This window comes from Solanum dulcamara, chromosome 9 (genome assembly GCF_947179165.1).
Source record: "Solanum dulcamara chromosome 9, daSolDulc1.2, whole genome shotgun sequence".
NCBI lineage: Eukaryota > Viridiplantae > Streptophyta > Magnoliopsida > Solanales > Solanaceae > Solanum > Solanum dulcamara.
The window spans coordinates 20,041,734-20,059,939 of record NC_077245.1 but is presented as its reverse complement, the minus strand read 5'-3'; the positions used below and the strand labels follow the sequence as shown (position 1 = coordinate 20,059,939).

Genomic DNA, 18,206 nt, shown 5'->3' with positions numbered 1-18,206 from the left:
CTTTATGGATTGAAACCACTTATCCCCCCCACCGCCCCTTCGCACAAGCAGGCTAGCTACCTCGTCATTAGCAAATACAATATCACCACGAATGATTGCAGAGTCTCTAAAGATCATAACTTTATTCTACGTACCACAGTACTACAACACAAATAAATAGTGAGTGAGCATAAATAAAGGCCTCAAAGCACCTGCCCAATCAAAATGCAAAGCAGCAAGCAGAACTGAAAGAGAGTGCCTCTAACAAGAACAAGTCATTGCACGCTAGCCCTTCTATGGGGTTTCAAGGTTCATTAACTGTTCTAATTTAAACAGTACTACTATGGTCATAGTTGTACATGCCTTTATAAAGTAAGATCAGATTCTCTAAATCTAACATCTTGGACCTACATCTACTGCTAAAGATCAGTGTGCATCCCAAGCAGCTAAATTTCTATATATACAAAGAACGTCAAATAAAACATACATACTCAGTTTTGCTCCTTGTACGGAGTCCATATCAATTTGCTGACATCAACTTCCAGGCCACCCCGCCCAGCAGCTTTGAGATGACGATCTAAGACTTTCGGGTCTGCGCAGATGACATGTTGCCCCTTCCGATATTGGATCAACTCTAAGCCCTGAAGGGTGGATAAAATATCTTCTGCCTTGATGGCTGTCATGTCACTTAGTTCCTACCAGAAGCAAAGCAGAAAAGACAAATCCATTAAAGATTCATATCCATCATTAGGTAACAGGCCAAGCCTGGATTAAAGAACCAACCTTCTAGTGCTAATTAAATCATAAATGGAAGTCCAGAATGAAAAACAGAAGAAGAAGAAAAAACAATTCGACACAAACCTTGATAGATATATTGCCCTTGTGCTTTTTCAATATATCCAGAAGTACACGCGTCCAGTAACCCCTATAGCTCAACATTCCCAAGTCGGAAAGTGGTCTTTCTGGTGTGCCCACTTTACCTTCTTTCTTTGAAAGTTCATATGCTGTAACAGGTTTATATCAAATAGCTCAGTTATTTGGTATACAGGCATAAGGATAAAAGTAATGATATGTCACTTCATCTTGCATCACAACAATCCACATAAAATGTTCCCTAATATGAAAATTAATTACAAGTTCGTTTAAAATTTTGCATCAAATAAAGTCCCTGGCTCTTATAAACACACAATAAATCCATATTTAATAGATAAGTCAACAGGAGAAAATTATGATATATCTCCTCAAATCAAAAGCATGAAGAATTTAACATTTGAAATACAGTCCAGAAAATCATCACCTTCAGTACAACACTCTTGTGCTTGAAAGTGCAAAACAAAGAAATAAAAGTCAATTACAAAATGTTGTTTTAAGCTTTTGAGGGTATAGTTACTTGTGGTCATTGTTTAACACATGTCCACATACACACACCACATACAATATTTGTGTGTATAACTTTCAAAAAGAAGAAATTAAAATGTGTAAATGTGTGTATATATATATATATATATATATATAGAGAGAGAGAGAGAGAGACAGACAGACAGACAGAGATAAAGGTAAAAGTTTGTGCCTCTTTCTTATCTGATTGGTAAATCCGTATAATGGAAAGTTCCCCCTAAAGGGTGCAACTTATACAAATGAATGCTTCTCTAACCTCATTTTGAAAAATTATACAACTTGCACTTGCTGAAACAAGTGAAAATGCGCTATGAAGTTCATGAGCTTATGATAAAGTAATTTTTTTTTGATGAAGTATGAAGTTCATGAACTTACAGAATGCAATTAGGAATTTCCCATAGCCTTTTCTCTGATAAGGTGGAAGCGTCAGAATGCAGGCTAAGTTGTAGGACTCTTCTGAATGCTTTTCCTGCAGCATAACGAAAGTCATCATTAACATAGTTCTGTGGGGAAGCCAACATCATAGGAGGTTTCTACTTTCTAGGGTAAATATCAAACTCATTTCTGCTACACACAACAAAGCTTTCTTGCCTTGAAATTGAAAAAAAAAATGACGAAAAATTGACTGAGCATACCAAGAACACCGCCGTAGGATGTCTAAATTTAGAATAGAAAAAGGGGTTTTCAGCAATGTATATCTCACTTACTAAAGTTTAGTGTGTAAGGCAGTGGTTGAAAAAACAAATTTAAAATAATAAAAATTGGTAGAAGACAGTTTGTGTTTGGGTAGTTGTTTCCTACAGGCACTGAAGAACCTCCATTTGGTAAAGGATATGGAAGGAAACTTCAATCAGAACATGAAAAGTCACATTTGACCTCATTTCCATTTTTTACTTGAGTTCCACAACAGCAGATTAATCTCCCTAAGTTGAAGACAACTGAAGGTAAAAGTCCTATATGTTGCTCGGACTCTCCAAAATTGTTGCCGCACCCGTGTCGGATCCTCCAAAATGGCACTAGTTTTGGAGGATCCGACACGTACTCCTCGACATTATTGAAGAGTCCGAGCAACATAAAACTACTCTCACTACTACATGCCTGATGACTATGCAGCTCATTATCCCTAAATATGCAACATAATAGAAAACGAAAGAAACCTGTAAACTTCTTCACAAAAATACCTACATAATCTTGCAGCTGAAATTTACCTTTGAAAAGTAACCAACCATATGACAACCTCGGTCGTCACATTCACAAAGCACGTAAAAGAGGAACAGGTCAACATCATAATAAAGAGTCTTATGATCAAGAAACAACTTGGCCAAGTAGCATAGATTTTGCCCATAAACCTTGTTCTTTTTACCATCAACCTGAAGCAAACATCCAACAGACAAGAACATCATAAGACACCTATAAACACATTTTCATTTAGTTCTCCTATAAATGTGTGAAGGACAAAGCAAAGAAAGAAAACTGGTACTAGAATCAATGAACTCACCTCAAACATTGACAATGTACCACTTCTATAGATCTCATCACCTGGAGGATGCTTAAGATCGCATTTTCTCTACATAAAAGAATATGAACGTATCAGAAGGTGAAAGACGTGGATATTTGATATCTACTCCCTTTGTGAAACAATTTCATTGTCCTACTTCTTATTGACTTGATCCCAAAACTGGGTCTACTTTCCTTAAAGGGAAACTGTTTCTCTATATGTTCTTCAATATTCTTCCAACAATTTCATTATCAAAAAGGTATGTGAGTATCTTCTTTTACTCTACGACATATGAAAGAATTTCAAAAAACTAGCCTTGACTTCATGTTTGACACCCATACCGCTCAAAATGAATAAAACCCAATTATTTCTTCTTTTTTTCTAGATAGGTAAGAGACGACTAAGAGTAAAACCCAAATCTTGCTCTTAACTTAATAATCATTGTCAAACTAAATGGGACAGCTAAATTATGATAAAGGGAGTAAGATAGAAAATAACACTTCCAGAAAAATCTTTTGGGTGCTTAAATTGAAGGTGTAAGCACCCACCTCACCCCCACCTACCCACCCCCCAAGCCAAAAAAAAATACATAAGGATACTGTACAAAACGACAACAGCATGCTTCAGGTGAAAGGGATAAAACATACCAAAAGGAAAAACAGAAGCTCCCACCACCCTTGCTACATGGAACATTGTGTAGCATAATGGGGTGGAGGAAGTAGATTCCTGTGATAGGGAATTTTACAAAACCAAAGTTATAGAGAGAGGAAAATTGTTTTAAAACATTGGCCTCCTCAACCATTGCAGTGTTCAACTCTGATGGAGATAAACAACAACCAATCATGAAAATATCATTGCACAGCTGATACAATGGACTATTTACCAGAACAAGTGGTGCAATGGATATGACGGTTACAACCTTGAATGTCTACAGAACCAGGAAAACACTACCAAGGGACGCTATAATTATTCTTTTGATCCAGTTGTATCACGGTAGGGTGGCAAACCCAGTGTTCTGGACGGCGAAAGGCAATAAAAGGCGACAAAGGTCTGCCTCGCCACAAGGTGAGGCGAGCGGCTTGAAATGTGGCACCAATTAATACCAAAAAATTAAAATATTTAATTGCAAATATAAATAATCATAATATCAATAGCAATAACATATTAGCAAATATTTCAATTCAAAAACTGAAAAAATAGATAGTACATACTAAAAGTTTAGAACTTGAATGAGAAAAAAAAGAACAAAAGTCAAAACAATGAGAAAAAAAGAGGTAGAAGTAACTCTGAAGTCTGAAGGAGGAGGAAAAAGAAACGGAGGAAGATCTGAAGAAGAAATACATATAAGTTGGACTTTGGAGTCGCCGGAAAAGTCTAGTCAGTCGCCGGAGAAGTCTAGTTGATTGGCTGGTTGGAGTCTCAGGCGCCTTGAAATGTGGCACCAATTAATACCAAAGAATTAAAATATTTAATTGCATATATAAATAATCATAATCTCAATAGCAATAACATATTAGCAAATATTTCAATTCAAAAACTGAAAATAGATAGTACATACTAAAAGTTTAGAACTTGAATGAGAAAAAAAAAGAACAAAAGTCAAAACAATGAGCAAAAAAGAGGTAGAAGTAACTCTGAAGTCTGAAGGAAAAGGAAAAAGAAACGGAGGAAGATCTGAAGAAGAAATACATATAAGTTGGACTTTGGAGTCGCCGGAAAAGTCTAGTCGGTCGCCGGAGAAATCTAGTCGATTGGCTGGTTGGAGTCTCAGGTGCAGTCTAAGAGTGCAACTGTGCAAATTTGAAAAAAAAAAATCCTAAAATTACCTTTTAACTTTTAAAACCTAAATTGGTCGCCTTTTTTTTAAGAAAATACAAAAGGTGACGCCTTTCTCGCCTTTCTCGCCTCTCGCCTTTCTTGCCATTGTCACCATGGGGTCGCCTTTTGAAGATCGCCCCACCACAAAGCTAATAGGCAATGAAGGGTCGCCTCACCTTGCCTCTCGTCATTGGCAACAAAGCGATTGCCTTTCACAACAACCCAAGATGAGAATCAAACAAATACGAGGGATCTCCCCAAAGAAAGTAAAGATACTTGCCACTAACTTGAGAAAATTAAATGAGATGACATTCTAGATCATCCAAAAGATTTTAGCATCTTAAGCAGTAATCACCCAACTTTACAATTTGTGATTTTAATGTGCAACTCAATTCTCCCTCTTTCTACAACAAGAAGAAAGGCAAGAAAAATCAGGGGAAAAGCTCACCATGTGCCTCTGAAGCTGTTCTTTGCGCTTCATAAAATTGAGACAAAACTCGCAAAAGAACAGTTTCGAACAGTCATTGTATTCAGGAGGAAATGGGGAGAAGTACCACGTCTCAATCTCATATCTTCCAAGTTCTATTGTAGCAATGTTCTTAACTTTTGTGAACTCTTCATGCTCTCGCAAGCTAGCCGCATCAAGCTCCTCATGGCCCTGCAAATGAAACAAAACATATTTCGCGAAATCAATAAAATACCCTAAACAAAGAAAAAAATATTTTGAAGTTTAATAATAAAGAAAACAATTAAAACAAACTAGAAAATCTATAGAAGGTATTAAGCAACAAATATAAAAAAGAGACAAAAGAAATACCCAGAATTTTTTTTAAAAAAAGATAAATAGCTAAAAAGGCCTAGTGATGTTTCCCACAGTTAAGAGATCACTAAACTACTACATCCATTCCATCAAAAGATACAGTCGGCTGACACTACCTTTTTCACTTATTTACAGGTCACATTTCTTTTTCAGACTGTATTTTACATGAGTGTGCAAAATACTAAGGCAATAAAGAACATGAAAAAGTCAATAGTAACTCCAATAAAGCAAAGGGAAGAGACAAGTAGCCAAGGTGGTGTTTCATCAGATCTCCTCTGAGATCAATTCACTCTAATATTAACAATGCCTTAGCTCATCTTAAGGAAGAAAACTCAATCCAAAATATCAAAAACAAAGAGCACGAAGAAGTGCCAAAAGTTTGTTGGGGGATTTAAGCACGCAAAGGAATTGAAGTGTGGGCTTTAGCAAGAAAAGTGCTAATGAAGAAAAATTGAAAAATAAAATCATAATGCAAGATAATGTAATTACAAACAATAATTATTTAGTGTGTGTGTGTATATATATAATGTAATTGCAAACAATAATTATTGTGTATGTATATATATAGTATGAAAATATATATATGTATGTATGTATGTATATATATACATATACATGTCATTCAAGTTCAGAAACAATTACAACTTTCTGGCTTGGATGAAAAGATGAAGCTTTAAAAAAAAATTGAAAATGATGGGAAAAGATTCCAAAATATTTCTTTGGAAATGGAAGCTACTTTTCTTGTCTAATTTTTGTTATTCCTAATCACTAGAAAATTCCGTGACAATTTTTCTTAGCAACTAATGTATCTTTATCAACTATACTTATTGTCTAACTGCTCTTAATGAGAGGTGAGGAGTGCAGAGGCGCACGCCTTAGCACCTTGACACCCTACAGTATAGGGTCAACTAACCCAGATGAAGCGCACAACCTAGGCTTCACCTAGCTTCAGGGGCTCAAGCGAGTCTTTAAAAACATTAACTCAGTCAGGAAACCACCCAAAAGAAAACAAGAACTGCAACATTTTAACAACAACCACCGCAACATGTTAACGATTTATGAAATTTAGACATCTACGAAAGCAACTATCATGGCAAAAGAACTCCAATAGTGTCTCTGTCTTGATTGAAAATATATACATCCCCCCTACTGCACCTAACGTAAAATCACAAATATTTCTCATGCACAGTTCATTGGCAGTCCTTCAAAAGCTTTCAAGAAAATATGGGATAGCGTAAACTTCTTCTCATTATTTTATTTTTTTGATAAAGAATAAAGTTCTTCTAATTATAGGAAACTAGAACTAGAAATGCTTGTAAATCAATTGAAAGAACTAATTTTGACTGGATAAAAGAAGGAAGATGGCAAATATAAGATTGTAAACAATGAAAGCATCAAAGAGAAAAATAATATCGGCAGTTAGGATATGGTTAATAGAATAACCCTCTAAAGGGATATAAAGAATACAAAACATACCTCGACATGAGTCTCGTCAATTTTACGTTTCTGGTGACGTGTCATTTTCAAACTTGTCACCTGAAAACTTCAGTTGTGAGACCTTGAAGCATCAGACAAAAGGACTGAATAGTTAATTTTAAAAAAATGAAGGGCAAAGTAATTATTATGGCAACAATGAAAAACAAATGCATAAACACAACAATGAAAAAAAAAATGCAACATGTGTTATAGGTGGAAATTGAATCTGGTATCTACATGTAGTACTCCTAAACCTCACCCACTTAGCCATCCACTTAGGACAAAAAAAGAACAGTTTTTTATGAAAAGGGAAACCCGCAACAGCTAACCCTTGGGTGCACACAAGGTAAAAACCCCGCTCCTATGCAATAGCTCACAAACCACACAGGAGAGGTAACCCGCTCCTATGCCATCCACTTGGGACACAAAAAGAACAGTTTTAAAAAGCATGAGAAGGAGAAAGTTGTAAAATCTTCTTTTTGAAGAAGAAAAAACTACACAAGATAAGCGATTAAGCATGGCCATTGGACACGTCACATGCAGCGGAGTGATTTAGCTCTCAATCTATTCCTCAATTCCCACCCAAAAAGAGAGGAGATATTTTATTTTCTTTCGGATCTGCACCCTATAGAACAGGTGCGACAATCCTCATAACTGCCAAAATATGGAAAACTACAAGCAAATAACTTCACCAAGTATTACCTTGTCCTCGACCTTCTCATCCACAACAGTCTCTACTGAATTAAGATCAAGCTGTTCAAGTTTAACCCACTCATCAAGTCTCCGGTTGACTGTCCAAAGTAAGGAAACAACATAAGGCTTAAAAGATGCAAATTCTTATTGCACTGAAAAATCAGCAAATAACAGAATACCCTTAGTTAGACATTCTTTGTAATTTGTATGGGCCACAGAATTGAAACTGTGCACAAACAAAATAGTTCAGGCTTTCTAATATGGAGAAAAGGAAGTGCCGGAAATTTAACTCACAATGTTTTTGGGCTTTTGTTAAGCAAGAACATGTAAAAACTAGAAAGCTCTCTAAATAAAGTACTGAAGAAAGTGCAGAAATTTGGGAGGAATGTGGTGTCTTTTCACTTTAAACTTTCCTTTCCTTTCAAATGAATACATACAGGGATATGAAATTCCTTTTTCCTTTATTCTATTACAATTTTCTCAAGAAATACATGTTTTAGCAACTCTGTTGACATCTGAAAGATGTTTAAAGACTCAACCAATAACATATCATGAATACCAAGAACCCATTATCACCATAGCAATTTAGGTAAGACAAAAAAAGGCTATATTCATGACCTCAGCTGCTAAAAATTAATACAAATTCAGGAAAAGAAAAAAATGGAATAGCTAGAGAATTACTCACATTATGACTAATAAAGAGTTCCCCCAGTTAACCACTAATGTAATAAGAATGTTTATTATATAAACTCTCGACTAATTGTCGTACTACTTTGGAACAAACAAATTAGAACACTTGTCCTAAAATTAACTATGGCTCAGTATGAGGGTCAAACCATTTAAAACATAGAGTCCGTTTGGAAATTGACTCGTCCATCCTTTTATTTACATAATGCAAAATTGTTTTCTTTTTTATTTCTATGGTTCTTTTCTAGAAATATGAGGAAAGGGGAAGGGGAAACGGGAGGTGATTTCAAGGTAGGGAATCGAAGTCTCACCAACAAAGTTCGAGTAGCTAACCAATTGAGCTATTAGGATTTTCCCATAATAGCGAAATTGTACTAAAAAACACAACTCTAAAATTTGAAAAAAAAAGTAAAAAAGGGAAAATTTCAGTCTCAAAGGAACTACAGTTGGCTGTAAATGCACAAATCGAAATTATTGAACTAAGACAACTCCAAACCCTAGCTGCTCCAAATAAACTCAAATAAAGCTAGAACGAAAGCATGAGATTAGCTTGAACATTTTCCCTCACATTCCGCGGTAATTGGTACTAAACAACTCCAAACCCTAGCCACTCCAAATTGACGAAAGTAAAGAAGAAAAAAACCCAGCTTCATAAATATCACTCACATTCAGTGTAATGAACATAGTATTCGTAGTCATTAACACCACCGCAGGGAAATTTCCGGCGTTCAATGACCTTAACGGGATGATACTTTCCGTCTCTCCAGCGGCACATTACACGAGTGCCCACCTCGAGCGGTAGGACACCACTACCTTTCCTCCTCCTCAAGGATTCGTTCTCTGTCGAACCTCCAGTGGATTCCACCGCCGGCGTCTGGACGGAATCCTCGCCGACGTGCAGCCCATTGGCGGTGCCGTTGGGGGTTGGAATTGGGTCCGACCCGCTCTCTGCCCTCGTTGACGTGTCTATCGATCCCATTCCCTTTTTCCTTCCGCTGAAACCATTTTCCCACAAAATGATGATCTATATATCTGGTCCGTATATTTTGCACGTGAGGAGCACGTGGGGTACGAGGGTGGTATATGGTTCATGTTTAGTTGGATCAGTTTTTTTTGGCCTAACCATCGGTGGCTCTCAAAGTTGACACCAACTTTCACTTAGACATCTTAACTAAACTTTATTCATTTTAGACACCTCAAGTAAGGTTCTGATATGTCATTTTGACATTTTTTTTTACAATCACCCAAATATCTAAAGTGTATGTAATACACTTGACGCTGATTGTCAAAGTGACCAATTAAATGAAGAAACGTGACAGATATATCAAAAATAATTTTAAAATAATGACTTTTGATTAGAAAAAAAGGGGTCATTAACTTCATTTAATTGGTCACTTTGACACATCAACAACAAGTGTATTACACACACTTTAGATATTTTGGTGATTGTAAAAAAAAGTATCAAAATGGCACATCAGAACCTTACTTGAGGTGTCTAAAATGAACAAATCTTAGTTGAAGTGTCTAAGTGAAAGTTGGTGCCAACTTTGAGGGGCCACCAACGGATTCCGCCGTTTTTTTTAAAGTTCTTTTAATTTGAATATCAGCCTAATAATTAGTATATTTAATTAAATTAATCATAAAAACTTAAAATACAAAATTTCTATGAACAGGATGAAATGCATGTTTGATAAAAATATTAATATTATAAATAAAATATCATATAATTATCATAACATTTGATAAGCAGATTATTTATGAAGTCTAACTAAAAAATGAATGATTTGCGGTGTGAAAAATAAGTCAATACTACAAAAATAAATAAAACTAAAAATATAACCTAAGTGATAAATTCAAAATAAAAAATTTAACATAATACTCTTATGTCAAATTTCAACATAACATTCATAAATATGATTTAAAAGAAAAACAAGTGTAAGTGTATTGCTTTATTCAACAATGAATTCTACTTTAACTTAAAAATTAGAAAACTAACAAGTTTATGTTAATGAAAAAATAAACATAGAATAAAAAAATAGATTATACAAAAAATTGCATGAAATCGCATGAAGTAGAGATTGAGAATGAAAAGAAAATGAATACAGATAATATATAATATAAAATATATTTTTATAAAATATTAGAATAATAAAAATAAAAAAAAATAAATAATAAAAATAAAAATAAATTAAAATAAAAAAATAAAAATAAAATTAAGAAATTAAAAAGTAACCAACTTGTAATTACACCATGTAATTACCATCAATTCACAGCCTCTTCCTCTGATTTGGAGAGTGTAATTACACCTTGTCAATTACACCAATTACCTGTTGTTCAAGTAATTACATGGTCAACCAAACATGTTAGACAGTGTAATTACACTCAATTACCTCAAATCCAATTACATGGTGGCTTTTCAAACAAGCATGTCACGCCTCGAGTCCATACCCTAGGCGAGGTTGTCACTCGAAAAGCATTATTGGTCTCAAGTGAACTCTTGGTCTGACTGACTACTTAGCGGAAGACTCAACTCAATAGCAAAAGCATTTAAATGGGTAAGCATTTGAAATACTTAAATATAAACTCATGCATGTCTAAACTAATCTACAGATATAATGAAAAAGATGTTCAAAACATACTCTGAAAAGACTGAAAAATCTTAACTCTACCTATGGAGCCTCTATAACTAGGAATAGGTGTCGGGACAGGCTCACGGCTACCTCATAATAACTACTAATACTAAAAGAAATAATTGTGAAAGAGTCCTCCGAAAGCAAGGATGTCTCACCAAAAGCTGAAGAGGATGTGATCTCAACAGAGCGCATGTTGATGATCTTGAACACCTATATCTACATCATAAAATGATGCAGCATCAAAAGACGTTAATACATGAAATATATAGTATGTAAAATGGCTAAATGAAACAACAATTGGACTAAAAGGAAATACTACTAATAACTTGATTGAAATGTAAAACATGAATGTAAAGTAAAACATATTAAAGTTCACAACTGATACAACCAATACCTATATAGAATCTCAAAATAAATAAATGACTTATTAGAGGGTTTCTTTAACCGGCAACAATTGCTATCTTATACATTTTCAAAGTATAAGACAACAACTCAACTTATGGATCTATCTAAAATTCCTTATCAGAGACTGAAGTGAGGAGTCGCCCAAACCAACGATACGATTCTTTATCAGGGACTAAAATGAGGAGTCACCCGAACTAATGGTACGATCCTTTCCTACATTGGCTACATAGTTTATGGGGTTTGATTTGTTTGGATCCTTACCCAAATTGATGCTCAATAATACTCCCAAAACATGTGTTAATGCTCATATAATAGCTGTGAGTAAAATTGTAATGACCCTGGAGGTCATTTTTGGAAATTTTTGCCAAATCACCATTTTACCTCTCCTTATAGTTGCCCGAAATTATTTCTGATTGGTATCAAGTGTTGGTTTTGGGAAATTCTATTAAAAGGTTGAGTCTTGGGAGGTTTTGAGTTTTCAAAAGCTTAAAGTGCTCAAAAGTGGTATTTGGGATGAACCAGAGCTATGAGTCTCAAAATGAAATTATACCAATTTCAATAGCTTCGAAATGCAGAATTTGGTTTAGGAGAGTTTACAGAATCAGAATTGAAGTTGTAACAAAGATTTAAGGTCTTAAGTTGGAAATTTGAGGAATTTTAGGTCAAGGTTTGATTTTGGTCAACTTTCAGAGTTTTGATGCTCGAAATTGAATTCCAACGACTCTATTGGATTCAAAGGATGATTTTAGTCCTAGAGAGAGTTCCCGTAGATTTTTTGGAAGCCCCGAGGGCATTTTGGTCTTTTCGAGGCTTAGAGTTAGTTTGGTTGTGACTTATTGAATTTTGGGTCAAGGAGACCTCAAATTCAAATTCCAACAGCTCCATTGAGTTCGAAACATAAAATTAGTAGGGCTGCATAATATGATTTGTATGTACAGGATTCCGAACGAATCCCGATGGTCATTTCGGAGACTTTTTGAGATAGTGAATATTTGAGGTTGCTGATATCTAGTGCCTTCGCTTTAGCGAAGAGAGTGCCATTTTAGCGAAGGGAGTGCCTCTTTGGTGAAGGGAGTTCGCTTTAGCAAAAAGAGTTACTTAATCGGGGTTCGCTAAGCGAACCACTAGTCGCGAAAGAGAACCCTATGTCGCTTAAGCAAAATCTGAGAGGAGTTTAGTTGGGAATTATTCACTTTTCTCCATTGTTGGACCTTGGAAGCTCGTGGGTGACGATTTCTAAGTGAATACTTGTGTGAAAACTATTGGGTTAGATATTTTAAACTCAAACCTTCAGTACCCATTAAATAATTTCAGATTTTAACTGAAAATTGATGATTTTAATTAGTGAAATTAGGGTTTTTCAAGAACTTTGACAAAATTTCTTTAAATGATGATTGTGAACTGATTTTGAATCTAAATTTAATTTCGTTTTCACTATTAGTTTTCAAATACTTCAAGGATCATTTTTATGTAAAAATTTTCGTATTTTCTGTTCGTTTTTGAAATTGGATTTTTTGAGCTAATTTCAATCCGATTTTCAAAAATAATGATTTGAATGTCGTTAGATTTGTATTCTCATTGGAGTTGCATATTTGAATATATTATATTGAATCGAAATGTCGGCGTAAGGGAAAGGCTTAGATTTTGAAGTAGTTCGAGATTAAATTCGAGGCAAGTGAACTCTTAAACCTTCATTTAATCTTGTAGGATCTTGTACTCTTGTTTTGTATGTTGGGTAAGTAACGAGAAGTAGTTTGAGACTATTTGATTATGTGATTGTACTTTATAACAACGAAATGGGGTAATAAATGACAAATTTGATGAGTTAATGATGTGTTCGATATGATTAAGTCTTTGACTAATTGTGAAAATATGGATAGATTGTTCTCACATGAGTTATGACTTGTCGTTGATATCATTCCATTATTGTGATTTACATGAACATTCTCTATTTGCATTGTTTTGACATAGTGAGATGGAATTGATTTGAGGATTATGCCTAAGGGAAATGGTTCCGATAATTCCGAAGGGAAATGATTCTAGCAATTGATATTTATGTCGAAGAAAAATGGTTCCGGCGGATACATGGTCCAAGTGTACCCCTATGAGCTTCGGCCTGCTAGTAAGCAGATGTGTATCATTAGGACAGACATACATCACTATATATGGCATTGCATTGCTGTCACAATCCAAGTTTAGGGCCTAGACGTGACACGGGAATGAGACACCCAGAGGTACCTCACCCAAGCCTCTTAGCCTTCATTAAGCATTTCATTAGTAATGATAAACAAATCAAGCGGAAACATAAGGGATATAGGGACTAAGGAGCTTCATATTAATAAGAGTAAAAGACAACATAACATCCTTTACTATGTCCAACAATACCTTCTACATTAACACTTGGCAGGGACTAAGACATGTCCCTAGTTCACCCTCAAGATTAAGTCAAAAATACCAAAATTAATTTAAAGGTCTAAACATAAATTAAGCAAGATAAGATAGGAGTGTCCTTCCCGAAACATGGGAACTCACCAAAGTGGTAGCCTTCAACGCTCAACTTAGCCACGGGGAGGAAAGTGTGGAGCGACGCCGATCCCTACATGGTGATATCATGTAAGTAAACATATGTTTTAGTACTTTGAATGTACTAAGTATGTGAGTATTCTATGAAATGAAGAACATAAAAGAGAGACATGTATAGGCAGTATGCATAAGTGAATGCATGCATGAGAAATCATCATGTGAATCCTTAAAACATTCATTTTGTGGGAAAATGACCATAACCGACATTTAAGACTGTGTGAGCTATTACATAGAATCCAACATATCCCTCTAAGTTGGCACGGGAAGACTACTTGCTAGGTAGAACTCTGATCAATTTTAAACATTTTTTAACTTTAACTTTAATGGCTAATCGTGGATCCACTAGCCTAAAATAGTCGACAAGGGTCCCTATAGTGGCACATAGTTAATGCAACATGAGACTTTACTGAAGGACCCCTTCGGTCGAGCTCCCATCTACATGCTACATTAGGTGCTAGGTCAAGTCCCACGGAATAACATTAAAACATTAATATAACATAAGCATTATATAACTTTAACATTAAAACATGAATCAGTGGAATAGCTCATTAAGACCTTTCATTTGATTCAATGCGGGAATTTTTCTTTCATATTGAAACCTTAATTTGGCTAAAAGCCCTTCATCAATCAATCGTTTCATAGATACTCTCTTCCATAAGCATTTACTTCATAACATTCATTTGGAGTCAAATTTCATTTCAACTTTACTTTATCATAAGAAACTAGGTGGGTTCATTTCGTTAAAACCTTTCAATGTCTTTAAAGAATTCTTGCATGCATGAGAGTAACGGAAATGCATAAAATACACATTCATAAAGCAACCCACCATATATGTCTTAAAACTCTTTTCAAGCCTTCATATAGGCACTTTAATAACATCATAACTTCATTAAATCAAGAATCAAAATCCATCAATATAGGTAAAGAAACTTCAAATATATCATAATCTATGCATTTAAAGTCGTCATGTAAAAGCCTATAAGATTTCATCATTTTTGAATTAAAATGCTAGGTTGAGAAAATATTTAGAATCCATGGGTGGAAGGAATCATGGATGAAAGCCCACATACCTTGAGGGAAACAAAATCCCTAAGAATACTTGAGGAAGAAAGGAGACTTGAATGCCTTAAATTTGGAAACCCTAGTCTTGGCTTGAAGTTCTTGAGAGAGTTTGGGAAGAGAGAATTTGAGAGCCTTAAGTTTAAGTTTGAAGAATGAGGTATTGAAAGCCCACATACCTTGAGGGAAATAAAATCCCTAAGAATACTTGAGAAAGAAAGGAGACTTGAATGCCTTGAATTTGGAAACCCTAGTCTTGGGTTGAAGTTCTTGATAGAGTTTGGGAAGAGAGAATTTGAGAGCCTTAAGTCTAAGTGTGAAGAATGAGGTATTGGAAGGGCTTAGGGTCTTTAGATGGAAGAATTCAGCCCTAAAAACGACTCCATTTTGATTTAAAATATAGAAAAAAATTAAAATATCCCTTTTTAAAACTTGCCAAAACTGGACTTCATGGGGGACCTTCATGGTCCGTTATGCGCACCATAGACCGTGGTAAAAGACTTGGAAAAATATTTTGGAAAGTGTTGCAGAGAAGTCTCTGAACCTTCTTTACGGACGACCATTACGGACCGTAATGAGGTTTACGGAAGAGCACCATGGGTCATGGTGCTCACCAGTGATCCAGGGCTTAAACTGGTTGAAAAAAAGGCCTTCACGGATGGCCACTATGGACCGCATTGCATTTCACGGAAGGCCACCACGGGTCGTGGTCTTCTCCTGTGTGAGCAACTTCAATAAAATGGTCATAACTTTTTACTTTGAACTCCAAATGAGGCAAATCGGTTGTGTTGGAAAGAGGATTCAGAGACCTTTGATTTGGTAGGTTATAGGACACCTGAATATATGTATTCAAGGATATTTGATCGCTTAAAGTTGACCTATATAGAATCTTACATCAAAACTCAATTGGTAAGGAAGCTTTCAACTTAACTTTGTGCTGAAGGATTCTTGTGACCTTAAACCATCTCCAAATATATTCCCAGACTAAAGAATTAACCTTAAAACCCATAATACATAATGAATGGACCCTGGACGGATCATTTTTATGGTCCGTGAAAAGCTCCACAATCCGTTGTGATCGTCCGTGGCCCTTGCCTTGGGATGTTTGTTGAGGGTTTTATGGAGGGGTCACCACGGAGGTCTTCACGGCCCATGGTGCTTACCACGATCCATGTCCATTTTCATGGTCTTCTCCCTGCAAGTCTGAACCTCTGAATCTCTACCATGATTGCTCACCACAGTCTGTGATTCTTACCACGTTCTGTGATTACTTCATTAGTCAACCCCTGGTGTCATTTTCTACAACTTTCTGAGATTTCCTCCTTTTATCCTTGGTTTAGGACTTTCTAAGTTTCCTGGGTCCTACAATTTCACTGCATTGCATCATAATTTTTTTGCTATTTGTGGACTGTGTTTACCTCGAATTTTCTTGTTATTTATACTATTGATTGGTGAAGGGGACCTTGGAGTAACTGATAAAGTTACTATCATGTGACTAGTAGGTCACTGGTTCAAGCCTTGAAAATAGCCTCTGGCAGAAATGCAAGGTAAGACTGCATACAATAGACCCTTGTGGTCGGGCCCTTCCCCAGACCCTGCGCATAGCGAGAGCTTTAGTGCACCGGGCTGCCCTTTTATACAATTGTTTGGTTTGATTTGAATGAGACTTGAGCTGTATTTTCATTCATATATATGTATACTTGTATTGTTAGACTGGGGTGATTTCTATGCAGGTTGTAGTCTAAGGGGTTCGGTTGGTATGACAGGAGTACTTGCATTCTATTAGCTTTGCTTAGTCTTAGTTGTTTACTTGCTGGATACCGTGTTGTTGGTACACTTCTTGATAACTATACTTGTGTATGTTCTGAGCCTAGACAGTGACCCAATTTTTTTTCCGTTCATCCGAGGCTTTCTAGAGGAGTTTGAGAGGTAGTTGTTGATGACGGTGATATTTCTTCTTCCTCTTTACTTTTACTTTGTTCTATTCGAGAGACAAAGATTTGAGACTTGTACTAATTTCAGTATCGTTGTATTTAGAGGCTTGTACATGTGACAATCAATCCTTAGGGGATTTTGTAGTTGATTAAGATTTTTGTTTTTGTCTATTATCTATCTATTTTAGACTGTTTCGCATTTTATTCCGCAAATATTGGGTTTAGGCTAACTTTTTTGGTGGAAATGGATAAGTACCATCACACCCAAATTTTGAATTTTGACAAAAATACTCAAAAATGCTTAATGAGACTTTACTATGATTTGCTCAAACTCTTTATACTTTCTTTAAGACAACATGCGTTTGGAACTAATCGTGTTCCATCAAACTTGTTCTCAAAATTAAAGTAATACGTAATACTTACTCAAATCTGAAAAAGCATGCATAATAATTAGTAAAGCAAAGTTTCACAATTCAAATAATGCACTTGGGACTCTCGAGTTCCCTCAAAACTCCTCTTTTATTCATAGCTTTGAAATACTCATTCTTTGATTGAAAATAATGAATAATATGTAGCAATGTAGCAACTCAATTAGGGTTCGTGTAAAAACAAGCATGAACAACAATTCAAGGATTAGAATTATATGATTAAATGCAATCCTAACAAACATACATAAAACTTAATGAAAAGAATTATGACTCAATCGGAGAACTCAATACAAATTGGGTTAAAATCTAAACTTAAATTTTTACTGACTGAATTCAGATGTAGGGCGTGAGGACGAACTTAGTCCAACACTCTAAGTAGCCTTACATACCTGAAAGAACTATTTTCATGAAGAAACTGAAGAATTCGATGAATGCTCTCGAAACCCTAGCTTTTCTCTTCTCTTAGAACCTTGCTCTAAGAAATCAAGTGACACATATATTTAAATACTTTTGTGAAACATAAATTACATTTCGGAATAGATTTCAACATAACATAATTTGTGGATATATGTGCTATTATTGAGTTTTCATTATATTATTTGTGTTAGAAAGTTAGTGGATGTTTGGTGGATGTTTTTTTTATATAAGTGGGGCCCACTGATAAGTGGGCAACCCACTGATTTCCTCTCTTTCTAGCCTATCTTTTGCCTATATATTGCAGGCATGTAAATGAAGTGAAGAAGGTATCGAAATATAAAACATTTGCATATTCTGCTCTTCTCTTCTGCTCCTTCT

General features: G+C 35.4%; 1 protein-coding gene across 1 annotated transcript; it reads right to left on the bottom strand.

Annotated features, from left to right (window-relative positions):
• Positions 1-257: 257 nt before the first annotated feature.
• On the bottom strand, positions 258-9,359 carry LOC129902697 (histone acetyltransferase of the MYST family 1-like). Its single transcript, XM_055978066.1, has 9 exons — positions 9,036-9,359; positions 7,692-7,780; positions 6,990-7,049; positions 5,142-5,351; positions 2,876-2,944; positions 2,586-2,747; positions 1,753-1,846; positions 841-983; positions 258-674 (listed from the first exon to the last, which is right to left on the bottom strand). Exons 1-9 carry the CDS (start codon positions 9,346-9,348, stop codon positions 471-473), a joined length of 1,344 nt encoding a protein of 447 aa, XP_055834041.1. The 5' UTR covers positions 9,349-9,359; the 3' UTR covers positions 258-470.
• Between the last annotated feature and the right edge of the window lie 8,847 nt (positions 9,360-18,206).

Bases quoted from the DNA above. Each gene is read 5' to 3' on its own strand.
- LOC129902697 (XM_055978066.1), bottom strand. From the start codon at position 9,348: ATGGGATCGATAGACACGTCAACGAGGGCAGAGAGCGGGTCGGACCCA. The intron at 7,050-7,691 runs GTAATACTTGGT...TGAAGTTTTCAG, and splicing joins ATGAGAAGGTCGAGGACAAG to GTGACAAGTTTGAAAATGAC. The intron at 1,847-2,585 runs GTAAATTTCAGC...GTTATGCTGCAG, and splicing joins TGGTTGGTTACTTTTCAAAG to GAAAAGCATTCAGAAGAGTC.